At 40.2% G+C, this 27,292-nt stretch overlaps 1 protein-coding gene across 31 annotated transcripts in view; it reads left to right on the top strand.

The window, feature by feature from the left end:
• The window catches only part of macf1a (microtubule actin crosslinking factor 1a), a 194,465-nt gene that overhangs the window by 142,004 nt on the left and 25,169 nt on the right, over positions 1-27,292 (top strand). For 25 of the 31 annotated variants that reach the window (XM_048201467.1, XM_048201469.1, XM_048201468.1 and 22 more), the window contains 12 exons: positions 1,517-2,017; positions 21,837-21,998; positions 22,098-22,268; positions 23,027-23,193; positions 23,356-23,515; positions 23,984-24,310; positions 24,650-24,734; positions 24,817-25,043; positions 25,211-25,417; positions 26,074-26,301; positions 26,546-26,764; positions 26,871-27,074. In XM_048201467.1, the coding sequence (XP_048057424.1) occupies positions 1,517-2,017; positions 21,837-21,998; positions 22,098-22,268; positions 23,027-23,193; positions 23,356-23,515; positions 23,984-24,310; positions 24,650-24,734; positions 24,817-25,043; positions 25,211-25,417; positions 26,074-26,301; positions 26,546-26,764; positions 26,871-27,074 (2,658 nt within the window). The remainder of the gene's footprint in view (positions 1-1,516; positions 2,018-21,836; positions 21,999-22,097; positions 22,269-23,026; positions 23,194-23,355; positions 23,516-23,983; positions 24,311-24,649; positions 24,735-24,816; positions 25,044-25,210; positions 25,418-26,073; positions 26,302-26,545; positions 26,765-26,870; positions 27,075-27,292) is intronic. The other 6 variants (XM_048201459.1, XM_048201458.1, XM_048201465.1 and 3 more) reach the window with 1 other exon arrangement.

Here is a 27,292-nt window from a genome sequence, read left to right as displayed (position 1 = left end):
TTGGGATGTTATATATAATCTGATCTGTCTGCTCTCATGTCCTGTTTGCTGAAATAAGACGCAGTCTTTTTCTAGCCGTTGGTCCATATTTGTCTTGTTCATTTTTAGCAGTTTGTAGTCAAAATTTTAAGCACTAACATTTTTCACATTTTGCATAACATATATATATATATATATATATAGAAAATTTTTAGCAGACTTTCAGAAATATCCTGTGATCAAGCTCAGACACCTAACTTTTTTTATAATTTTATATACATAAAATTCATAATGACAACAAAATATTCAGCACCTAAATCAAGTCACTTTACAGGGATAAACAGGAAAATGATGCAAGCAGAGCAGCAGCTCTAAAAAAAAATAGTGTCATTGTTCAGCTGAGGTCAGTTCAGTGTTGATTCAGTTTGATTCAATAACTGTGTAAAGATCAAATATGAAATATGAAAGTTTAGTTTAGCTATAAAGCAGCTATGTAGAAAAAGTGATGTCATCGTCCAGCTCAGTTGGTGAAATGATAGAAATCAAAAGTTGTTATTGTGAGAAATTGTTATTGTTTCTCATATTATGAAATTGTATTATATTGTTACTTATTATATTAAAGGTGCCCTTGATTCAAAAATTGAATTTACCTTGGCATAGTTAAATAACAAGAGTTCAGTACATGGAAAAGACATACAGTGAGTCTCAAACTCCATTGTTTCCTCCTTCTTATATAAATCTCATTTGTTTAAACGACCTCCGAAGAACAGGCGAATCTCAACATAACACCGACTGTTACGTAACAGATATTATTGATATTTTTACTGATATTTGTAAATTGTCTTTCTAAAAGTTTCGTTAGCATGTTGCTAATGTACTGTTAAATGAGGTTAAAGTTACCATCGTTTCTTACTGTATTCACGGAGACAAGAGCCGTCACTATTTTCATTTTTTAAACACTTGCAGTCTGTATAATGCATAAACACAACTTCATTCTTTATAAATCTCTCCAACAGTTTAGCATTAGCCGTTAGCCACGGAGGACAGCCTCAAATTCACTCAGAATAAAACTTTAACATCCAAATAAATACTTTACTCACATAATTCGAAGCATGCATGCAGCATGCATGACGAACATCTTGTAAAGATCCATTTGAGGGTTATATTAGCTGTGTGAACTTTGTAAATGCGCTGTAATATAGTCGACAGCTAGTGTGGCAGGGAGCACGCGATTTAAGGGGGCGGCGCCGAGTGTAAATCAGTGCATTGTAAATGATGCCCCAAAATGGGCAGTTAAAAAAATTAATTTAAAAAAATCTATGGGGTATTTTGAGCTGAAACTTCACAGACACATTCAGGAGACACCTTAGACTTATATTACATCTTGTGAAAGAACGTTCTTGGGCACCTTTAATATTAAAATACATAATACATTTAGAAACATATGATTGTGTCATGAAACATCTACTGCATAGTAGAAATGGCCAACAATCTCCGCTTCATTTACCTGCATGTGACCCCTTTCTTTCCCCCACAGACCGAGCAATGCTGCTCATCCTTGGAGTCCCGGTTGCAGGGCGTGGGAGAGGTCCAGTCACGCGTTCGAGACATTTTCTCCCGCCTGGCCGATTTGGACGATGAGCTGGACAGCCTTAGCCCTGTGGGACGAGATGCTGACTCCTTGGCCTCGCAGGCTGATGCTGTCAGGGGCTTCCTGAGCCGACTCGATGCCCTCCGTGCTGAGCTGGAAGGTCATGGTGGGGAATGCACAACTATGCTACGTAGAGAGGGGAGCTCTCCTGATCTTCTGGCCCTCAGGAGAGAAACCGAAGCCCTGAGCAGACAGGCAGGCAAGCTGGCAGAGCGAGGCCAGAACCGTCTGGCACTCATAGAAGCGGCAGAAGAACGTGTGAAGGAGTTCTACTCCCGACTGGCTGACCTACAGGGGTTGCTGGGACGGGCAGAGGAGGTGCTGAACACACAGGCCGTCGTGGGGACAGAAGTAGAAGTCATTAAACAGCAGCTTCACGAATTCAAGGTAGGAAAATATTTAGTAAACTGTATATTTTTGTGTGTACTGTAGCTTTCATTTGCAATATCGGATTCCATTGTTTGCTAACAATGTTCTTGTGCCACCGGCGGTTCTAAGGTTTCAGTCTTAGAAGGGCTCAGTCCGCCTACCTAAACATGAGCTCATGTGGCATGGGCTTGTTTTTTCAATATCTAAACAAGGTCTAACATAGCTCTTGTCATGCACAATGTGGTTTACTGAAGAGTGCTGTGTTGATGATGTTCTAGAACTAGCAAAAGATTTTGATCCAGGAACATGTCCTAATTGTGTAAATCACATGAAGCCAGGGCTGCACAATGTGTGGGGAAAATCAAATTTAGATTTTTCTGATAAAAATTGTGATTTAGAAAAAAGCTCCAGATTTGCTGAGCTTGTTTGCAGGGATGCACAATTTAGACAATTTATTGTTATTATACAAAATAAGAAATATTACTATTGTAATATTTCACTGTAAAATAAAAATCACATATTTAAGAAAAATAGTAGTAATAATAATTGTATTTTACTGTAAAAATGTAAAATTACAATACTAATATTTATAGCTATCTTAATTTCATAATTTTCAAATGTTAAAATATCAAGCTTTTATTTTAGCAGAAAATCCCAGGAAGCCCCTAAAGCTTCTCTTTTGCTGACAACTGCTGGTTTATAAGCACCTCTATTTATTAATTATTAATTTTGAGAAGATTGTTGATGCATGTTACATTCCCAATTGCATGTTATAAGCGTATCTCACTATGCATATATTTAATTAAATCACAACTTTTGCAATTTTACAAATGCCTAGTTCTGGCATGAAACTCTAGATGGCGCAGGCTGATGGGTCTTTACCACAAACTGATGATATTCTCAACGTTAACTACTTGGCACAAGCTGATTGGTTCATGTCTCATCTGCAGCCAATGAGCTTGTTGCTCACAACATTTAAATGGCTGTTTGGCATTCACTATAGCAGTTTGCAGCGTAATTTCAGAATTCCCCTGAAACCCTCCACCGTCCCCAGCTCCACCTGTATAGATCTGCTATGGGTAATTTTTATATATGCTATTTGTGCAGCAGCATTATGTCTTGCATACACACAGCAGTGTATCAGTGCATGAATTGGCAGTAGCAAGTTCCTGTACTTGCTCTGCAGCAGCCGCAGCAATAATCAACAGCAGTAGTGTAGCAGATCTATTCCGCCAAGACCAGATACATTAACATTGTCATATCCATTACCATGCTAAAAAGTTGTCATGATAGAATTACGCTTAGCCATATTGTGATTTCGGTTTTATTTTGATGAATAATGCAGCTACATTAAGCTAATATTTGTTGAGAGAGCTTAGATTATACTCATAGACTAGGCCTATAATATTTGAATTACTGCAGGGTGAAAGCACTCCCCTTGATAAATACTCGTTTCCCAACATGTTCTTGCTGTTTTCCTCCCATCATGCTCTCTGTGATGGTGGCGAGAGAATAAGGAGAGACATGTCATCTATTACTCCTTAGAGTGGGCTGCTCGAGTTCACCTTTCCTCCTCTGTCCGTCTGATGAAATGTCTGTATCTCTCTTACTCATGCTTCTTGAGGGTGGTGAAAGAAAGCAGAGTGTGAAAGTGAAGAGGTGTAGGTGCAAGTGGGAAGGAATGGAGCTGAGGAAATGACGGATGTAGTGGGCGTCAGAGACCTCCAGGAGCAAGAGAGTGAATCAGTGCTGTAGAAAATATGCCTTGCTGAGACTGAATCATTCCTTCCTCCGCCATGTTTGATTGCTCAGCAACAACAGTATAACTAGTTTAAAAGACTGAGTGGTATTGAGGTAGTCCAGTGACCTTTAACTGAACATTTGAAGATTTTAAGTAGCAACATTTATCATCAAAGACTTTTTGAAGTTCTTGGAATTTGGGATAAAGGGTGAAATTTGTCATTGTGTCATTTGTGTTCTTCAGAGACTTTATAATTTCCTGTGAGGTCAATCTTCCATTGTGAGGGGTTTTTTTCCATAGTACTGCATCCCTCTGTTCAGTTCCAACACTGAGAGCTCATTAATGATGTTACCACTGTGATGGACACTGAGCTAAATCTGACCACACAACTAATCTGTGTCAGTCCACGGTGTCAATATGGAAGCATAAGAACCCTCTGTAACCCTTTCTGATCTATCCACGCTCACTACAGAGGTGGAGAAAGAGACAAAAGAGCTGGGGGCGCTTTGCAGTATATCAGTCATGTGAAGAGTGGAGACAATAGAATAGTTGTAGATATAGCAGATTTAGATATACTAGTGTTTTAAATTTTGGGGTCAAATATCTTTTATTCAGAAGGTGACAGTAATAATAATAACCTTTATTTTCTGTTTTCTATATTAAATATACATCTCAAAACTCTTTTTACAGAAACAAATAAAAACAACCAAAATACACCATATAAAATAAGCACAATGAAAAATTATTCAAAAATTAATCAATTATTCAATTAAAAGATACCCTAAAAAAAATAATTTTGGTCATGTGGCGCAAATATTAGCATCAAAAATTACCCCCAGATTCTTCAATTTTCCACATGCAACTCCACATGCGAACCATCAAGAGTTAGAGTGACTGACCCAGCTTTACGTAGTTCGTGGGGTGTACCAATGAGCATAATCTCGTTCTTTTCCCAGTAAAGACATTTATAATGCTATTTAAAGATAAATGCTGCTCTTTTCTGTGTTCTATTCATCAAAGAATCCTGAAAAAAACGTATCATGGTTTTCACAAAAAATATTACTCACGGCAACACTGATAATGATAAAATTGTTTCTTGAGCACCAAATCAGAATATTATAATTATTTCAGAAGGATCATGTGACTGAAGACTGGAGTAATGATTCTAAAAATTCAGCTTTGCTTCACAGGATTAAATGACATTTTTAAATCTATTCAAATAGAAAACAGTTATTTTAAATTTTAATCACATTTCACAATATTACTGTTTTTACTCTATTATTGCTAAATAAATGTAACATTGGGGAAAAGACTTTTCAATTTATTTATTTATTATTATTTTTTTAATCTTGCCGGCCCAAACTTTTGAACCATAGTGTATTTGGTCAAAACGACTGGAAAATTGGTTGGGGAAAAAATCAGCTAGTGAGACACCAGCTTTAATCAGCCAAGCAGGCACAGTTATTTATCAATGCTCAAATATGAATTATTTGTACCCAAGCATAGAATATAAGCAATATATCTGTCTGTCACTGGTTAAATGTTTTATATTTAATTTAATGTCTTTGTTTTTAATTACTTTTTGGAACTTGGACTGCAACTATCCTCATTAATATACACCACTGAGAAGTCTTGAAATTCTTCTGTCTTTTCCACGCTCTTTTTCCATTTTTGAGTATTGTTTTTCTACTACTTGTCTACCCACTTGCGTGTCTCATAGCTTTACTCCTACCTCATCTCATCATACGCATAGCGATCTAATAAATCTCTCCATCAAATCTTTAATGATATGGTTGACTGAAAGCACACCATCAATCATCATCTTTTTTTCTGCTTTTCTTCTTTTCTCTCTTATTCTCTCATGGGTGCTAAATGAAAGCAGGTTGTATAGATGTGTTTAAGAGCACAGCACAGGCAGACAGACAGCGAGAGGGGCAGAAAAGGGACTGAATAGAGGACTCAAGATGACGTAGCTGAATAAGAAGAGTGGGTGTTGTCGATATGGTAAACGGTGACACTCAAGTGGATGTCTAATCAATACAGGTTGAAGTGGAGTTCAAGAATGAAGTCAAAGACAGCACAGTATATGAAGTATAATGGCCTTCAAAAGTCGTGTGGATGTTGAAAATCTTGGATACACTATTCTAACATCCAAGCTTATTTCTCCTTCTATCAGCAAATATCTGTTTAAAAAATGTTTTGAATTGAGTTTATTGAATAATCTTAGTTGTTTTTCTCAGTGCTCGCTCTGACTGTGATCAGCACAAATTCAGCCAGTGGTATTATAACAAAGGCAGTGGAAAATTACTGCTTCTCATAATTGTTTTGTGACCTTGAAGACCTTGAAATGGAGACAACCACATATCTCTTGAAGACAGTACAAGACACAATGTGAGATTTAACAGTAAAACAATATAAATATAAAATGTATAATACACTTACATTATTATACTGATATTAATGATATGCTGCATGAATATAATTTGTAACAGGAAAAAATGCACAATAGAAGCATTTCACAAGTGGACTTTTGAACCCCACTGTATGTATTTGAAGTCTAGAGATTATTTTTAGGAAGCTGAGGAATGAGATCTCATTCATTACAAAGAGAGAAAAGAGAAGGATGAATAAAATGTGTTCAAAAAGACATTTTTGGGATTCATCCAACTTGGCTGCAAGCGCTTGTCATTTTTCCATCCTCTCTGCCCCATTTCTCTCCTTTCGTCTACCACTTTGTAATGAAACATCGTAAGATAAATTTGAGTGCAGCCCGTTCGTCTGCCACCAGATAGTCTGCTCTCATTTTCGCTTCACTCCACGCAAGCCAGACTCCATTTCAAAGACACCAAATCCAAAATGATGTCATTGCTCAAAGGGGTGGAGAGGGGAGGGTGATCCTGTGTGTGTGTCTGAGAGGTTTTTTTGTTGTGTAAGCTCCGTCGGGGCAGCTGCGGGGAGCATGGGGTATTAAGAGAAGGTGTCAGATTAGTCAGTGTCATTGTTTAGCTTTTTAACAATGAGGGTATTGAGATGTTGTGGAAATCGGTTGGAGAGAGCCAGGGCTTTTCACACTTACGACTTCAATGTGAAATGTCTAGCCAGTGTCGTCCGGTGTTTCCTGTCTGAATATGTTCTCATATTTAGCAGCAGGTTGGCGTGTGCTATAGGATGATATGTAGCCACAGAAGGTGTGTTTGTATGTTGTGGGAGTGTGCCCGCAGGTCCATGTGTGAGAATGTTTCTAATTCCAGTCCGTGTGGAGCGTCCGGCATCCCAGCTGTCTCCCCACCCTCAACCCTGCAAACACACTCACACATGTACACATAAGCAGGGTGTGGTTGCCCCCTCTCCCTAAAATTCCTGTCCCTTACGTACCCCTTGTGTGCTCCCGTGTCGCCCTGTCCCAGAGCAGCTGAGGCTTGATCTGGCGGGGCTGGATGAAGTGCTAGACTGGAGTAAAACGAGGGCCCCTCGTCCAACTGGGAATTCCTTCACAGGGCTGTTGGGATGAGGGAATGGCTTCTAAATCACATCAGGTTGTCCACGCTGTCCTCACCCTCGCCGCTTATATCTTCACTCCCGTTACTCTTTCCAACCCTCCGTAACTTTTGCCGGTTTGTCTATTTTTATTGACCTCTTTTTACGTACTTTGTGATCACAGCTTTTCTTCCATAAAAACAAATGCGGAGACTATGTCACGACCTGCCCTACCCCCACCCAAACCTAAGGGGTTTGCCTCTAACTCATCAATCTTATGGCCTCCTAGTCAAATGAAGCAGATTAGCACTTATTTTTCCTGGAAGAATGAGTTTATGCAAAGAGTTTTATTAACATGGTGAATCTCATAAAAAAAAATTCTGGGTCATATTTCACCCTATATAAAAATGAAATGATCATTTGTGTTAAAGGGTTAGTTCACCCAAAAATGAAAATTCTGTCATTTATTACTTCACCCTCATGTCGTTCCAAACCCGTAAGACCTTCGTTCATCTTCAGAACACAAAATAAGATATTTTTGAAGCAGTGTTTCGAAATCGCCCATCACTAGATACAGTATTGTTGAATAAAGTTGTTATTTTGTTTGTATTTTTGGCACACAAAGTATTCTCGTCGCTTCATAACATTAAGGTTGAACCACTGTAGTCACATGAACCATTTTAAATACGTCTTTAGTAGCTTTCTGGGCATCTGAAAGTGTTAATTATCTTGCTGGCAATGAAGGCCTCACTGTGCCATTGGATTTATCATCAAAAATATCTTCATTTGTGTTCTGAAGATAAACAAAGGACTTGCGGGTGTGGAATGACATGAGGGTGAGTAATTAATGACAGAATTTTCAGAATTTTGTTTAGATTAAGTCTAGTTTAGGACCATTATAATTTTTTTTTTTTTGCATCATATTTGTTTCATTTAATTACAGTTTAGAATTACAAATCAGTTCAATAACTTTTTTTTTTTCCAAATATATAATTTTTTTTTTTTTTTTTTTTATCTACCTGTGGAGGAGTCTGTGATTGTGGTGATACTGTATGTCCTTTGTAGCCTCAGACAACTTTTTGTGGTTAAGCATTTGTGTGCCATCTCTGTGATCTCTGATGTCATGCTAGTGTGATTTAGATTTTTCAATTTCCAAGAGTTTTTCTCGAACATCTTTCACCTTTAAATTTACCATTTATGTCATTTTTCAGTTTATTTATTGCACTAAGGGGTTGATTAAATTAGGATAACATGGTTAGACTAATCTGATGACTTAATTTCTCTAAACTGACCCTGTTCTATACATTACACGCTGGCATTCGAGTGTGTGTACACATGTGTCTGTTATGTCATGCTCTCTCTAGCCGTTCCCATTGCCTGATATTGTTTCAGCTGTTGTACATTACTGTGGCATTCCATAGAATAGCCCACTTTCCCTTCCAGTTAGTCTCAATTAGCTCACCAACAGAAATAAATAGAAATTTAATGTAAATAGGGTTACTCCACTGACATTTGGAAATAATTACCAAGATAATAATCAATGTTTTTAGGGTTTTTTTTTTTTTTTTTTTTTTTTCACCTGAATTACATAGTTTTAATATGAACATATTAACTAAATGTTAAGCTACAGGTCATTGTTTTATGTTCTAATGTGTTCATTCATGCATTCAAAATCTATTTTATTGCTTTAATTTTGTGGCACGACCAGACTCCTTTCCTTTTTCTTAGCAGAGGTGTTTGTATTCCTGTCTCAGCTCCATATGTCTTTGTGTCTGTGGTGGCGAGAGAGAACAATGCACACATTGAGTCATTCAGGTAAAACCTGGTGGTTAATTATAAATCTACTGCTGAGATAGAGAAAATGAGAGACATGCTACCTAGTAACCAGTGTGGCAAAGGGAACGAGAGAAGAGGGGGGTAGATGAACAACCGAAACAAACAGATGAGGCTTTCAGTACCTTTTCACTTTTAGTGCAATCAGGCAGGAAGAGAGAGAGAGTAGCAAGAGTAGTGGGCAAGCGACAAAGATAAAGAAGGAAAACAATATCAACAGGTGCTCTGCTGAGGCAACAAATAGCCCTCTAAAGTCAATAATGTTCCCGGGCCTCGTGCTTGTTTTGCTGAGTGACCACCATTCTTTAAATGGAGGCCGTTTTGGTACAAGACACAAAGCACTGGTAGCTCTTTACCTATGCCGGTCAGTTCAGTTCCACAGTGTTTAGGGGATTTTGGGGTTTGAACCCCTCCCTCTTCCTGTCTGAGTCAAGACTGTGACTCTTTAACCAGGCGTGACTGGCCAAATGACCAGTCACTGAAAGAATGAGGAAAAGTAGAGTGGGGGATGCACCAGTCAAGCAGTCATGAATTTAATTGGTACAAGGAAGTGCAATGAGAAGAGGAGGTTTAGACGGGTTACACAGGATAGATTTAGATTCATTGTTGTAGTTTATTTCTTTGGTTTGATTACAAATGTATTTGATATTACTGTTTGTCTTCCAGTTTTGTCTGGGATGCACGTGTGTCCGGTTTTTAATTAGCTGAGGATTACGGCTCACTGAAACCTAGTTTGATGTGGGTAGAGGGAGAGAGCACAAGCACCAGCAAAATGGACAACAAACCTCTTTTGTTTCTGTAGGGAGGTTTGTGTTGGAAGCAGCCATGACAGCTGCAACCCAACTGACACAGAGGGGGAAAGAGTTTATAAAAAAGACAGAGTATTTAGCTTGCTTGATATGCAGGCCACGGGGAGCGTGGCGTTTCAGAGCAACAGTTAGATCACTGAGGACGAGCAAGCCCCTCCCCCTCTGCATGTGTGAGTGCGTGCATTTTTCTGCATGCATTTGTGCTTTTTGGACAGAGTACTATGAAGAATAGGCGGACATGCGTTTTGTGTTTACTCTCTGCTGGAGCTTCTTAAAGGAATAGTTTATCTGCCATCATTTACTGACCCTCATTGACTCTCCAAACCCGTATGACTTTCTTTCTTCCCAGAACACAATAGAAAACATTTTGAAGAATTTTCCATGCAATCACAATAAATGGGTACTAAAGCCTTTCAGCAGGGACTTGTAAGCATTATTCCACGACTTCTGAAGTCATATGAATGCTTTGTGTGAGGAATGCATCAAAAAAAGCCAGAGGCTGTTATTCCTTTTTTTGCATGTTAATGACTCATTAGAATGTTCAACATATCAGTGGATAATGATGTATATATTAGTCTGTTTGTGACACAAAGCTAAGAAAGTCTCAGAATATAGCACACAAGTTGTATTGCTGTTTTTCATGATACTTTTTATGGTGCTTTTTCATCTTTTTTGAAGCTTTAAAGCTTCAGTCCCTGTTCAGTGTAATTGCATAGAAAATACATTTTTTCTCCTTTTATGTTGCATGGAAGACGAAAGTCATGCAGGTTTAGAATGAAAAGAAGAGTGAGTAAATGATCAATTATAGACAGAGGATAGACAGTGTTGTGATCTGCGCAATAAAACAAGGAAAAATGAGATGCAAAACAAAATACACATAAAAATATTGAACGCTCACACTCCCATTTCATGCTGGTTTGGATTGGTGGACACTTGCAGGTAGAATGTTCATTCATTTTCATGTTATTTTATCCTGAAGCACCTCATCAGAGGCCCCAGCCCCTCCTTGCGCTCTCTCCTGACAGGATTGTGTTACAGAAGAGTAGCAGACGGGAATGCACAAGTGGGGTGTGTGAATATGGCAGACTTTTGTATGTCCTTCTGTATTGTCTTGCTGTTACGGAAAGCCCATCTGAAAAAGGAGAGAGGGAGGATACTGAACAGTGAGAGGGAATGTGTGCAGGGGATTTTTGCTTCCACGTATGGCAGTTTATTTAAGGGAGAAAGAAAAGCAGCCGTTATTTCTTTAATTCCCTCTTACAAGCTCCCTCCTCTTTCAGCATGACCACTCCCACTTTAGTTATCGTTTTCACTCTCACTTTTCCTGTCTGTCTGTCTATTGTGCTCTAGAGTTTGTGGTTTGCTTTAGGCATTTGCTCCTTTTGAGTGGGAGTGTTTATCCCAGCTGATTCAGGTTTAGATTACAGCAAAGTGATGAATATCACAATCACACAATGAAAATGAGCTTTATCATTCACTCAGTTGCTTCAATGAAGCTCACTGTACACATGATAGAAGAAAACTCTTAGCAAGGGCATGTAGCACCTCTTCTTCAACACTGTTTTGTTTAGATGGTTTATGTAGAGCTTAGTATGCGATAAGCTGCAACCGTTATCCAGTGATTCTGCAGAAACACGTCAGATCCCCAGATTGGTCACTCCCACTGACTCCATGGTCCCTCCTCCCACCCAGTTTATCTTGAGCTCACTCCTCTAGCCTTGTCTCGCATGTTTTTTTGGAAGGGGAAACCGGCGTGATTGGACCACTTCCTGTGTTTTAATACCATAGCAGGAAACAGAACAAACGGAGCTGGATTCAAACAAAAACAGAGAGAGAGAGAGAAAGAAGGGAAAGAGAGCAAGAGGGGAAAAAAGAGAGGCGAGAGTGTGTGTGTGTGAGAGAGAGAAAGGGGGAGTGAACGAGAGAGGAAAACTGGGAGATTTTTTTAGCAGCTGCAAACCATTTCAGCTGTGTAGTGGCTTTAGAACAGACACAGAGAAAAGCGTGTGTGAGAAAGAAAGTCTGCACAAGAAGAAATCAGAGAAAAGAAGAGCAAGAAGCTTGCGTGGAGCCTAGCTGAGCTCTTGTGTTTGGAGTAGTGAAAGAAGAAAATAAGAGAATTGGGAGTGTGTCCGGGGATTGTCTGGAAATCACAGTGCCTGAAGTGCAAGGCAGCACTTGGAATGAAGCTCTGTCTGGGTCTCTGCCTTCTGGATACAGTCCCTTGACTCTCCACTCTCTCCCCGGCTGTACTGGACTCACTGGATCTACATACTCTCAACCCTTCTGGACACAGACATCTTTTGGACCCTTGGATTTCCCCCGAAGCTCTGAATGAAAGGATTGCCAAAATATTATTTTTTCACATTTGAAGAATATCTTTTTTACTTTTAATATGAAATGAACATGCCACAATGAGTGTTGGATTTCATTGATTTCAATCCCTTGTGCTCCGTCTTCTGAAGAGGACAAGATAAAAGAGGAGGATGAGGTATTTCAGGCACAGATGGCTTCTCTTCCTGACATGCTCTATTAATGCTTCATTATAGGATTAAAAAGAGGAAGCAGAAATTGATAAAGAATACACAGCAGGAACACTGGTCGGACTATCGGAAGAGTGAGTCTGTTATGGTTTTTATGATTGTGTCTTTAAATATCTTTAGTGTTATCAAGTAAGTTTACAACTTTTTTTTGTCAAGATGCCTTGTTTTTTGAAATACTTCCAAGGAATTATGTCTATTACGTTATGTTCTTAGAAGAAAAGGGAGATGAGAGACAAAATCTCCTGACTGGCACTTTTTGTTTTTCTTTGCCGAACTCAGTTTTATGTAACTGAGTGTGGAGATCTCACCTTAAAAGGAGCCTCATACAACTTTGGCTGCTGCTCTTGGAGATGGTGAAAGTAGCTGAAGCCCCGCGTTGATTTTTCCTGTTGTGGCAGTGGGAAGGAGAGTCAAGAGGAAGCAGCACTAAGGAAGGAAAGGATTTTGGATTTTGCTCTTGTTTTGAGGGTTTAGGACTCAGCTGTTCAGAAGGGAAACAAAGGAATATTTTCCATCAGGGATGTTATTATCCTGTTATGGATTTTGGATGTCTCTTTCAGACATTTCCAGCCTTTTGTGTATTTTTCTTTATATTTAATATGCTACTACACAGATTTATCCATGCAAAAGAGACATTTCTAACGCATTTCAGCGTTGCACGTGCAGATGCCGACATGTAGCTCTGAAACAAGAGCTTGTACCTTTTCTTACTTGGATATTTATGCTGGATGTTAAGCATCATAAAACATTGTACACTGAAAATTCAGTGCATGACTGTATGTGTATGTTCAGAACCTCACTAATAATCACTGCAGGCTTTGTTTGTGGAATAGTAACCATCCCATCTCAGCCCCTTGAGGGCGCTGTAGTTTGGGATGGGAAAACCTCTGAGCCGCCCGGACTGCTTGCGGCAGAACCCCAGGTGCCTTGGGAAGGGCGATGATGAGGAGGCATACATTGAGGACTGCTATGTGCCACAGCGCTCAATTTATGACACCATGCGCATCAATGAGCAGATTGATCAAGGCACAAAGCTCAGCCAGCCTTCTCGCAGCACTCTGGGCTCAGGGGGTGGTGAGGGAAGTACACTCTCCAGCAATGGGACTTTGGGAGCTGACATAGGTGGAGTATTTGTTGCACGGGGAGGGCCTGCAGATGCAGGTGTGAAAAAGCTGGATGAAAGAGTTATTTTTGATGCTCTGAAACTCACCGGTGACCCTCAGAGTATGTCACCTGTCGGAGGAGTTGGATCTGGAGTGGTTATTCCTGCATCAAATTCAGCTGCCGTTGGGGCAGCTGTTGTGACCAAAAGGCGGCACCAGGGTGGTGACAAGAAGGACAATCCAAATCGGCGCTCATGGAAAGCTTTCATGCCCCCTACTTACCCTGAGTTTGCAGAACGTTTAGAGCTTTCACCTGGAGAGAGTGGAGAGAAACGTTTGTCTGGGGCTGGAATCCCAGTTTCTCCTCTCCATCCTGTGCCGTCTTTACTAGCCTCATCTATTCCTTCTACATCATCGCCTCCTTTGGCACCACCTTTCTCACCTTCCCCTGTCTCATCTGGAGGTCCTCAAACTCCACCTGTCTCTAGCTCTCCTTCTTTCACTCCCACTGTTAGCCCAATTTCTTCCCATCTTCCTCATCCGCTCAGACAAAAACAGCCCCTCCAACTGCACTCCCACAAACTTGCTTCTGCTCTGCACTCTCCATCAAAAGAACCACCCTCAGAGACTACTACTTTTACTCAGTCGGACACTCCACAACCTAGTCCTTGTATCTCTCAACAGGCCGAGAGAAAGAGAGGCGAGCAGAGTAAACCATCTCCAGCCCCAAAGTGTGTTAGAAGTGTCTCAGAAGAACCACCACAAATTTGGGATACTACTGCAGCTAGAACGTCTGATAATGAGCGAGACTCACCACTACTGGAACATGACCAAGACACTGTTCCACTAATACCTCCAAAACCAGTATTTTGTCCCCCCACTAAAGCCCGTACCTGGCCCCGCAGTATGAGGGGTAGTAAAAGGTCACTTGGGCATGGAAGGGTTCTCCCTATCCTGCCCCCACTGCCCCCCGTTCTTGGTGAGGAGAGTGATGAGGAATCTTTGTACCTGTTGGATCCTCCATCACCTTTCCTGCAAGAAGGAGAGGGACTTAATTATGGGGGGTTGCCCCTGTCTCCCTGTATCAGTCAGGAGGGTGGTGAGGATGGTTTATTGGGCTGGCCACCTCCTACTGCCGGGCTAAGAGAGAAGACGGCCTCTGAACTTTGCTTTGAAGAAGATGAACGCAGAATCTTGGAGGAGTTAGAGGAGGAGGATGAGATGGATAGAGAGCAGGAAAAGAAAGAAGAGGAGGAGAGACTGGAGATGGAGGAGAGAAATTGGCAAGCAGTGTTGAAACTGGAGAGCAGTGAAACAAGTGGTTTATCTTGGGAGGCAGAAGAGGAGGAATCACAATTACAAGACTGGGAAACACAACAACTTGCATCGTCAGGCCACTGGCCCCTTTTGACACCACCTGTAGGATTTGGAGGCTCAGAGGCCCCTAGTGCTTCCCCCTGCCCCAGCTCAGAGGCAGGATCAGACGAACTCTTTCTTGAGCTGGAAAGACAGTGTTTGGAAGAAGACACAGACAAATCAACTGTTTCTGAGAAGAGGGATCTTTCTCACACTTATGAACACTCAGATACCTGTGACAACCTGCTTGAAGTGAAAATAGATCAAGTTGATGCCAGACATGAATGTGACGTCACAGAGCAGTATGATGAAGATTGTGCTGTGATGTCATCACATGACGTCACACATCATGTAGAGCCCACAGATCAGACTGAGCCATGTGTAACACAAATAAATCAAAACTCGCCAGAAAGTACGCAAAGCTGCTTTTCTCTTGAGGATATTGACCAAAGCCAAGACCGACTGAAAATATGTCTTCCCTGTAATAGTGAGGGTAATAACCATGAACAAGATGATTATATTTCATATACAGCTGATGCAGATGCTTTAGATTCTGAATCAAGTGGCATTCAAACCTCACAACAAGATAGGACTGTACCATCTGATACAATTCAGACTGTGAGCTATGAGCGACCAGAGAGTGATTCAGATTTGGGCAGCGGAGCTTTATCAGATCATGAACAGCAAGAGGATGAGGAGGTAATGAAACAAGATGAGACATCTGACATTCATATCTCCTTACAGCATAGACTTTCCCCCCCAGAAAATTTGAATGCAGATGTTGAATGTAATATGAATCTTGGCATCTTTATGACTGATTTAGAAGGGGTGGAAATTGAGGACAGTTTTCACCAGTCTCCAGAGTGCTCTGTTTTGGAAGATGAGGCAGAAAGTGAAGTTAAGAACAGTCACTGTGAGGCTGTCTCTCATGAGGATGCAGTTTCCTCTGAGCCTGCTCAAGTAACTATGGAAATGACCTCTGACCAAGAGGGAGCTACTTTAAACTCAGAGAAAGAAGAGATTTCAGTCTCCATGGAAGTATTTGTTCAAGAGGAGGTGTCATCACATGAGTGGGAAGTAACAGAGGCTGTTCAGGGAACCACAAGTACGCCAAAATCAGATGCCTCATACCCACAGTTAGATTCTCCCAATATCAGTATTGAATCGGCTCCACCTTCTCCTCTGCCTCTGTCAACCACTAAACATGAGTCAAGAACATCGGGACTTGAAAGCAAAGATGGTGATGCTTTTGTTGCAACAGACAGTTTTGTTTATTTAGCTGTGGCTGTGCCACCTCAGTATCATCAGGATTGTCCCCCATCCCCATCAGTGGAATCAGCCCCTCCGAGCCCCCTCCCAAAATGCTGCCCTGAGCCAGAGGAAGGGGCATTTCTCTCTTCCGATAGTTTTGTTTACCTGGCAGCCCCTGAGCGGCTTGTGTCCGATGGGGGCTCTGCTTGTGAAGACTGTCAGGATTTGGACTCTGAGTCAGAGGAGGCCCGATCAGGTGTTGACTTTGTACTCGGATCAATGACTGGGGATAGTGAATGGGACTCAGATGGATCAGGCTTAGACACTGTGCACCAACAGAGGGACCAGTGGGAGCAACTAGAGCCAGGCCTTTTACATGGTCTTTTTAACGAGGCAGAGAATCAGACAAACTCTCAGGAGGGTGTGGAATCATGTGACAATGACTGTGAGGCCACCTGTGAAGCAAGATCTGTGGAAGAAATCTCACCATTAAAACATGACCTCGATTTGGACACAAAGGTAAAGAACCTTCGTTAAGTTTATTGTTTTAGGTGGTGAGGGCAAAGGTAACTCTTTCAGTTTATATGTTGACTATTCTAAACTAGCTAGTCCTTTTGGTGACGAAAAAAAACTATAGAGCAGTGTTTTTCAAACTCTGTTCTGCATTGACTATTGTTTAATTGACTGATTAAACAATAGGCCTAAATAAATAAAATAATTATATAAAACCTTTAAAATAATAAACCCGTAAGACTTTCATTCATCTTTGGAACACAAATGAAGATTATGTTTTTTGATGAAATCTGAGATGAAGTTGCGTAGCTGTGTATGGAGGGACAGAAAGTTCTTACATTTTATCAAAAAGATCTTCATTTGTGTTCAGAAGATGAACGAAAGTCTTAAAGGTTTGGAAAGACATGAGTGTGAATAATTAATAACAGAATTTTAATTTTTGTGTGTACTAACCCTTTAATACTCATAATCACAATTGTCTGAAATGACTTCAGACGCATAGTATATGTATCCTGGGATTATTTGTGTATTGCAGTGGAGATCATGTGAACACAAAAAAGCTTGTTGAGTTAAAAAGTGTTCGTTTATAGGCAAATGAGTTTGTGCACGCATTTGCATGTGTTTGGTTTTTTTTTCTGTCTGTTTGAGCACTGCTTTGTCTAAGTGAGCACACTGTGTATGTTTTCGAATAAGATTTAGGAGTCAAAAAGCAGACAGGAATGTTTTTTGGTTTTTTTTGTAAGTACATGTTAGATTTTCTTGACATAATGTGAGTGTGCGCTTGACATTCTCTCTTGGCTGCTGTGACAAGGCCTGTGTCTGCTCTGTTTCACAGTGACAGTGGCGGGTGGCCGAGAGACTGCCTGTTAGTTTGTGAGCTCTCTGGATGGTTATTGCATTACTATCAGCCTGACTGATCATCCACATCTCATTTGACCCTCTGCCTGGGCCAAATCTGCCTTTCTGCATGGTCACTCTCAAAACCCCCTTGTCCCTTCAAGTGTAATCAGATGCAGGAACCCTTTTAGGCTGGATTTGGGTAGAGAGGATTATAGCAACTGAGGGACAGGATCAGCTAGCAAATTATATTTAAACTTGGTTGGCATAAAAAAAAATTAAAAGAGCAGAACAAAATGACTGATTTGAGGGGTGGCAGTCATCCAGTGCCAAACTAACTCAAAATCTCTTCCCACTTCAAATCCCCCTCTTTTCTTCCCAGCTGCAGTCTGATGGTGCTGCAATTCAGATAAGGATGTGAGAAATAAACATCAGGCTCTGTAAGAAGAGCCACATTTGCCAGTAACACACAAACACTGTATGAAGTTGTTGGAAATATAAATAGATGATAAGGACATGTCAGTCCTATCAACGCAGGGCCAGACTCTCACCCCCGCAATGCCCAAAGCCAAGGGAGTCAACCACAGACCTCAGGAAAGGTCTTTGTAATCTTTTGGAGCAGCTCTCCGTTACGGGCTGTCTCCAGTGAAATTGCACGCTTGCAATGGGTGCTGATTTGGAGGGTAAAGTTAGAAGATTTTGCAACAGCCCGATCATGAATGAACAAAGAGTCTCTATGGCAGAACACCTGGTAGTACTCAAAATAAGAGCTGCATGAGCAATAAGAGGCGTCGGAAGAAACGTCTGACGTAACATCTGAAACCCACACTCGTTTTTGAGTCTGTCCAGAGTAGAGTTTTAGAGACGGTCAGGTAAACAGACACACTAACTGATGCGCACAGTGGAAAGGGAAGAGCAATCAGGGTGGGAGTGAGCACTGATGTTATGGCATATGGTAACAGCGGGTATATTTGATTGTTTGGATAATGATGGCAGTGAAAGACAGTGTGCGGGAAACACCTGTGATTAAAGACTGTTACAAACAAAAGAGTTTGAATGAACCCTGCGGCCCCGTCGGCACAACAACGGCCATAACAAAGAAGTCACATATGCTGTAAACTCATTGACTGTTTTTAACCTCGTTTGCTCAGTATGTATTAATGGAACCATGTGAATTAGTTCCTTGTTAGAATATTTGGGTCAGATAAAATGGAGTCATCCTTCAAGTCCCTAGAAAAGGAAACGGGGGTAAAGAGGGGCTGAGAGACCGGATGAACACAGGAGGTGAAAGCAAAGACAGGAAGAGTAGGACTGGAGAGAGAGTTTTGAAAAGTCTCTATAGAACAAGAAAGTTCCTAGAGGCTATGTTTTCATTGATTTGAAAGAAATTATATTCCTTTGATACCAAGTCTAGAAATGTTGCGTTTATCATCCTCTTTTGTCCCTCAAGACAAGATAGCCTTATTTTGTATATACTATTATTATTATTATTATTTGCTGTTTTTAGACATTTATAGCCTTACATTTTTTATGGTTATGCTTTGAGTTTTATGAAGACTCTAAGAGTGAATTCCACACTTTGATTCTGTCTATGCTACATTTGTAGCACATTTTAAAAAATATTACCTTGACATTTCCATGAAATCATTCAAGATATGTATAGCCTGCACACTGCACCACATGAATTTAAAATAAAATATCAGGCAGAAGTTTGGCCATACTTCATAATGAAGTCATCAAAATTATAAAAATAAAGCAAATGGATGTATGGGAAATATGCAGTGACCAAATGGTGGTTATCAAAATTCTCCAAATGGTGGTATTCTGACTCATCCATTAAAAAATTCAACAGTTTTGTATGATATTCATAAAAATTGAGCTCATGAGAAAAATACATTCATTTGCATGTGTCCAGACCTTTGACTGGTATTGTAATTTTGTCTGATTGATTTTATCTTGCCTTCAGCAAAAAAATGGAATTAAAATTAATTTCTTGTGATGCTTTCAGATACAGAACAAGGTTTAGTTAGCTCAGCAAAAATCAGCACATAGTGTGAGGGATGTAGCAGTTAACTCCTAGCCAGCTATTATAATATTTTCTTAAGCGAAATGTGGGCATACCCGCTTAGGCAGTGTGGAGTTGTGGTTTGAAATGAAGAGAGAGAAACAAAAGACTCCAAATGGCTGTGATGTTGTGGGTTGGCGGTAGGATGGAGTGCTGCCAGTATCTAAAAGTGATCTGTGGGGGTTCGAATGAGAAACAAAAGAGTTTAAAGTTCGGTGACAAAAGAGAAATAGAGTGCTGGAGAGATAAGTGTGAAGCAGTCCTGTATGTGTATGTGTGCGTGTGACTGGCCTGCTGGCCAGATTGGTTGAGAGCGTTTGAGTGGAATGACAGGCATCCTAGATATTTTCCAGAGGACTGCATACAAGAGTCAAACACACTCTTAGAGAACGAGTAAAGAGAAGAGAGATTGTTGTTTGCACTGACCTCTTTCTGTTGTTGTATGGATATGTATAGCAACGTCCTACTTACATGTGGATATGTGCATCTTTGTTCAGATTTCAGAGTTCTGACAAACTAAATTCCCTCTCTTCCTGTTGTGAATTATTAATTATAGCACAAACATGTAGATATATAATTGTCTATGAAATAATTAACAGCTTTCCCTTGGATTTGGCCACATGAGTTGTGGAAGATCTGCCACAGATGCGGATGAATGGAGTTATTTCTGTGCTGGTGGGTGAAAAGTGCCACATGTGATGAATGAGCAGGATTAAAAACGGGAAATGGCTCCAAATGTACACACCGTGAGTAAAGAGGAGGCCTAGATGATGGTTTCAGGATATAGAAAGACAAAAGGGGACCAAACACTCTCTTCGTTGCGCACATGCTTACGCTTTCACAGTCACATATACTGTCGACGAGAGGGTGGAGCAGGTTAAAGCTGTGGCTCATTGTTTTGAGGCTGACAGACATCCTGTTTGAAGCAGGAATGAAGCCCCTTGCAACAAGGCAACTGCAAACAAACTAACACACACTCACACGCAAAGCACTTAAATATAAACATGCATAGGATGCTGGATTTTATTGAATTGTGCATGCTCATTTCCCTTATATTTACAGTTAGATTACTTTTGCCATCATGTAACACTCACAGTTATTATTTAAGAATACTAACAATTTAGTAACACTGTTAAATTTGATCTTAAAGGGTTAGTTCACGCGAAAATGAAATTTCTGTCATTAATTACTCACCCTCGTGCCGTTCCAAATCCGTAAGACCTTCATTCATCTTCAACAAATTAAGATATTTTTGATGAAATCCGAGAGGTTTTTTTTTTTTTAATCTCTCATAGAAAGCAACAAAATTACTGCATTCAAGGTCCAGAAAAGTAGTAAAGACATCGATAAAATAGTCAACGTGACTACAGTGGTTCAACCTTAATGTTATGAAGTGACGAGAATACTTTTTGTGCGCAAAATCGAAACAAAAATAACGACTTTATTCATCAATTTCCTCTCTACCCTGTCATTAACGATGTCTTTACTACTTATCTGGATCTTGAATGTGGTAATTATGTTGCTTTCTATGGGAGATAAAAAAACTCTTGGAATTCATCAAAAATCTCTTAATTTGTGTTCCGAAGATGAACAGTATTTGCGGGTTTGGAACGACATGAGGGTGAGTAATTAATGACACAAATTAATTTTTTTTCATTTTTACTGTGCATTATAATGTGCACTTTCATATATTTGGACAAAATATGCTGCACCCAAATATGCCTACTTTCCTACTATATAGTAGGTGGGAAAACAGTATGTGAAATGAGTAAGATGTTTGAATTCATAGTATTCAAAATACAATCAGCAGTAAAACATATTTTCAGTCATACTTTTTATTGGTCGCAAAGTTCTATTCTCATCAAATATAGCACTTACTCATTCCAGATGGATTCAATAAGGTACATTTTCCTGTTGAATATTCTAATAAGTCGCATTACAAAACTAAAATCGGTTTCATGTTGACTTCAAACTTCTCTTTGGTAACTCCTGGTTATGGTGTTGGTTAGAGGTATTTGGCAACTTGTTTGTGGGAAACCACTGTGTTGAATATTCTATGAGAGCTGTAGTGTTAGGCTGCTGGAGAAATAGAGCTGTACAATGTCTCTGCCAAGGCTCTGTATTTAATTTCGGTCAATGTGTGAGGGCTGAAAACTGCTTCCCCATTTATAAATGGACATGCCACCATTATTATGTTGTTGTGTTTGTACAGCCTTGACCTGTTTAGACACATTCTATCATATCACATGTTCAGTAACATAACAAGTGTGTTGGTTATGCACCCTTCAAGTCATTTGCTCTCTCTCTAGGCAGTGGAAAGGGAGCAGTTTGACAGCATTCAGCCTAAACTGCAGCATGTCAACGCTGTGGGTCAAGGTCTCATCCAGAGTGCAGCTAAACACACCGACACTCAGGCCCTGGAACATGACTTGGAGACCACCAACCTGCGCTGGAACTCCCTCAACAAGAGGGTAAGCTTGCATCTATTTTTAGCCTGTTTTCTTAATGGACTGAGAGAAATTCTTTTTGAAAAAAAAAAAAAAAAAAAAAAAATGTTCTTTTATTCACAGGTTGCTGAAAGAATTGCACAGCTGCAGGAGGCCCTGTTGCATTGCGGGAAGTTCCAAGATGCTCTAGAGCCACTCTTGAGCTGGCTAAGTGACACAGAGGAGCTCATAGTCAATCAGAAACCTCCCTCCGCTGAGTACCGTGTGGTCAAAGCACAAATTCAGGAGCAGAAGGTTAGATTTGAATCAATTTTGTATGCAATTAATTTCAATTAATTATTCATTAAAGGTGCCCTTGAATGAAAAATTGAATTTATCTTGGCATAGTCAAATAACAAGAGTTCAGTACATGGAAATGACATACAGTGAGTCTCAAACTCCATTGTTTCCTCCTCCTTATATAAATCTCATTTGTTTAAAATCTCTCCAACAGTGTAGCATTAGCCGTTAGCCACGGAGCACAGCCTCAAATTCATTCAGAATCAAATGTAAACAATATAACAGTATACAATACTCACATAATCCGACGCATGCATGACGAACACTTTGTAAAGATCCATTTGAGGGTTATATTAGCTGTATAAACTTTGTTTATGCACTGTTCAAGGCAAGCGCGAGCTCCGTGGGCGTGGAGCACGAGAATTAAAGGGCCAGTAGCCCTGAATCGGCTCATTTATAATGATGCACCAAAATAGGCAGTTAAAAAAATGAATAAAAAAAAATCTATGGGGTATTTTGAGCTGAAACTTCACGGACACATTCAAGGGACACCTTAGACTTATATTACATCTTTTTTTAAAAAGTTCTAGGGCACCTTTAAAGGTTTGCATTACATTAATATTACCTACATTAAACTTATTTCATTCATATATTCATTTTTACTGAAGTTGAAAGACTTTAGCATGTCTTGATTATTAGACTAATCTAACCTTCTAGACAATATAAAATAAACTAAATTAGGATCACTAACCTGGATTCCATATTTTTATAAGCTGCTGCAACGGTTGCTGGATGACCGCCGTGGGACAGTAGAGATGATCAGGGCAGAAGGAGAGCGCATCGCTGCTACGGCCGAGACACAAGACAGAGACAAAATCCAGAAACAACTTAAGAGCCTTGGAGAGAGATGGACAAACCTGCTGGAAAAGGCCAGCGCCAGGTAAACTCCTTAATCAGAGCAATACGGACACCCAGACACAACCATAAAACCTCTTAATCAGATCTCTTACTCAGAATTCAATCACTTGGTTGCTTTACAAGGCCATAAAATGGAGTAGAATAATAAAATAACACAGATTTCCTCCTAACCTCACGTCCTCAGGCAACGGCAGCTAGAGGAGCTGCAGGTGTTGGCGCTGCAGTTCCATGAGGCCGTAGAGCCCCTCGGGGAGTGGTTGAGCGCAACGGAGAGACGTTTGAGCTCCGCTGAGCCAATGGGAACCCAGACCTCCAAAATCACACAGCAGATTGTAAGACACAAGGTAAAGTATACACAACACCTGGGAGAGTCCTGGCAGCTTGCAGAGGATACGTTTGCTGGAACTGTTGCTGTCGAACCAAGATCTGTCATTTTTAGCAAGCAATTTTCAAAGTGTCGAGCATCATTAGACTGACTAGAGATGCAGAGGAGAGAACAGATTGTCAGTCTCCTGTGGTTTTAAATGGACAAGTAGGAGTGCAGTTATCTAAGAAGGCACGGATTTCAGGTCTCTGGTCGTGATCCTGCCCACATCCTTTCATTTTGCGGTTTAATTTCATCACGATTTCATTTTTATGGTTGTGTTCCCATCTCATCCTGTGTTGATTCACATTTTTATTTTTTGCTTGCATCAGTTAATTATGATTTATCATTAGTCTGTTTTGTCATGTATGTTTATGTTTGCCTTGTCTTTTTTTCTCCTTCGACTCATCCCATCATGTCTCCTCTTTAATCTGGGCTATAATCCCAGGCTCTCCAAGAGGAGGTGTCCTCTCGGGAGAATGATGTTGACCATCTTGAGACGCTCAGCCAATCGTTGTACCCGCTCAGCAGTGTGGCGGATCGAGATTGGCTGGGCGATCGTGTGGCGGCAGTGCGCAACGGGCACACGGAGCTGCGTGATTGGTGCGATCGAAGAGAGGCCATGCTGGAGCAGGCCCTGGCCAATGCACAACTATTTGGAGAGGAAGAGGTGGAAGTCCTTAACTGGCTAGCTGAGGTGGCCCAGAGACTGTCTGAGGTCTCGGTACAGAGTTATCAGCCGGAGCTACTAGAGCAGCAGCACAAACACACACTGGTACGATTTTGCAGGGTATAGCAGCCCAGGACCAACAATACCGTATAAGTCAGTTTAGAGAAGATGAATACTGCTGAGCGGCCCTCATCCCGAAAAATAGCTGTCAGAAGAGTTACCCTAGGGCTGTCAGTCAATTAAAGCTTTTAATCAAATAAATTACTTGAAATGTTCATTAATTAATCTTATTAATTGCATATACCAATTTTTGCTATGAAAAGCACCAAAATGAAAATAATTTAAAGACATACTGTTGACTACATTCTGAACTTTACTTTACTTTACTTTAAATTCCCTTGAATTATTTCCAGAGTTAATGTTTCTACTGCTGGTCTCCTACAGGCTCTTAATGAAGAGATTATCAGCAGGAAGAAGACCGTGGACCAGGCCATTAAGAATGGACAGGCTCTGCTTAAACAAACTACTGGTACTTTACCATCCAGTCTCTGTTCATTGGTGTATTACTGAATTCCTCTGTTGATTGTGATCATGTTTGATCTCTGTGACAGGTGAGGAGGTCCTGTTGATCCAGGAGAAGTTAGATGGTATCAAAAGCCGCTACGCAGAGATGACAGCGGGCAGCAGCAAGGCCCTTCGTACTCTGGAACAGGCCCTTCAGTTGGCCACACGATTTGCTAGCTCACACGATGACATCAATCAGTGGTTGGATAGTGTGGAGGCGGAGCTTAACAATGTTGAGTCAGACACAACACCAGCCTATCAGGACAGACAGAGGGTGAGGATGTCTACTCTTTGCTTTTGTTTTTTGTTTTTCCTCAGTAGTTCATGAATTACTTTTTCCTTTTCTTTTAGACCATACACAGCTATTTTTATTTTAGCTAAATCAAATTAGTTTCTTTTATGTGCATTCATTATTTTATATTGTGTGTATATTTGCCTCAGGAGCTGAAGTGTGTGTCTGCTGAGAAGAGGTTAGTTCTGGATACTGTGAATGAGGTAGGCAGTGCTTTACTGGATCTAGTGCCCTGGCGTGCACGGGAAGGCCTGGACCGCCTGGTCGCTGATGCCAATCAGCGTTACCGCCAAGCAGACGAGACCATCACACAGAGAGTGCAGTTAGTGCAGGCTGCCATCCAAAGGTCACAGCAGGTACTGCAACAAATACTGTATAATTACATTTTTATATAATATATATATATATATATATATATATATATATATATATATATATATATATATATATATATATATATATATATATATATATATATATATATATATATATATATATATATATAATGTGTGTGTGTTTCATTAACACAAAACCTAACTTTTTTCTTTTCTTTTTTTTGCTTTTTTTTTTTTTTTGCTTTTTACCATTATTTAACATTTTTAAATAATATAACAAAAATCTAAATTGTTATACCAAATTGTATTTGTATAATAATTATTTGTATTACTATACATAAACTATTGCTTAACGATGTTAGATTTAGATAGGACTTAAGGGTTATTCTTTCCCTGCCTTTCAAGCATTAGTATTTCCTTTTAGAAAGTAGCTTTACATTATTTTTTTCAATATTTTTGCTTATTGTTTTTGTTATATTATAAAATATTATTACAAAAAAAGTATTATTTCTATATCGTATGTGCTGTAAAATGTTATTATTATAAATATTTAACAAAAATTGTTGCTTTAGTAATATTTGATTTGGGACACTCTGTCAATGTTGCTTGCTTGAATTTGTAAATATTTCTGTCACATTTCCTTTTTGACAATGTATTTATGCATGTTATTGTTTCAGTATGAGGAGGCAGTCGATGCGGAGCTGACCTGGGTCGGCGAGACAGAGAGGAAGTTAGCGTCTCTGGGGCCTCTAAGTCTGGAGCCCGATGTGACTGTGGCACAGCTTCAGGTGCAGAGAGCCTTTAACATTGACATCATCCGTCACAAAGACACCGTGGACCAACTTCTTAAGACACGAGAGGACATCCTGGAGAGCTGCAGTGAACAGCAGAGAGAGGCTTTGAAGGTTAGAGACAAAATAAAGAAGAAAGAGAGAGAGAGGGAGGGGGCAGAGTAATCCATGTGCTGTAATTATTCTTCTGCGAAAGGTTAGATTATTAAATTGAATTGATGTGACTCATGCATTTTCCGGTGGAGATTTGATTTGTTGAGTCATGCTTGAGAAAAACAACAATGCAAGCTTGTTTTTCAGTCTCTCAAAAGACTAATTTGGTTGACCCGCTAAAACCTCTTTCGTCTTCCTCCTGTAGGTGAAGACAGACTCTTTAAGTGCTCGTTATGAAGCAGTAAATCAGAATCATGCTGAGCGCTTCTCAGCTCTGGAGCAGGCTCAGGTGCTGGTGGCGCGGTTCTGGGAGACGTATGAGGAACTTGAACCCTGGCTGGGCGAGACCGAGACACTGATTGCTCAGCTTCCCCTTCCCGCCATTGACACAGACGCACTCAGACAACAGCAAGACCAGATGAGGGTAACTGGGCTTTATGCAGGGACCCTTTTGCTTCTTTGTGGTTATAGGCATCGATTAAGACACACAAAACTGACACATGCCATGTTTCACACGTTTTCCCATCTAGCTTCTGAGAGAGTCCATCTCTGAGCACAAGCCACACATAGACAAACTGCTAAAGATCGGCCCACAGCTGGCAGAACTGAGTGCCCAGGAAGGAGCAACAGTGAGACAACGTTATAATGAAGCAGAAAGACGTTACATCAACATCAAAGAGGAGGTCAAAAGTCGAGCCACAACACTGGATGAAGCAGTGTCACAGTCTGTCCAGGTATTTGCTCCAAAATGTTAGCATGCTTACTTTGGACTGCTGCCCAGCTTGTCATTTATTTAAGAGTTACAACCCACAGTTCAGCATTATACAGCACACATAAGTTCATTTAAGTTATTTTAAATGACACATCACTTTTAATCAACCATTGTTTCGCGCTAAGTCTGTTTTTAAATAACATCACTGACATCATCAGCTGCATTTTGGCTGAATGTTTA

This window comes from Megalobrama amblycephala, linkage group LG9 (assembly GCF_018812025.1).
Source record: "Megalobrama amblycephala isolate DHTTF-2021 linkage group LG9, ASM1881202v1, whole genome shotgun sequence".
NCBI lineage: Eukaryota > Metazoa > Chordata > Actinopteri > Cypriniformes > Xenocyprididae > Megalobrama > Megalobrama amblycephala.
Note: the sequence above shows the minus strand (reverse complement) of the source record. Positions and strands in the feature narration are given on the sequence as shown.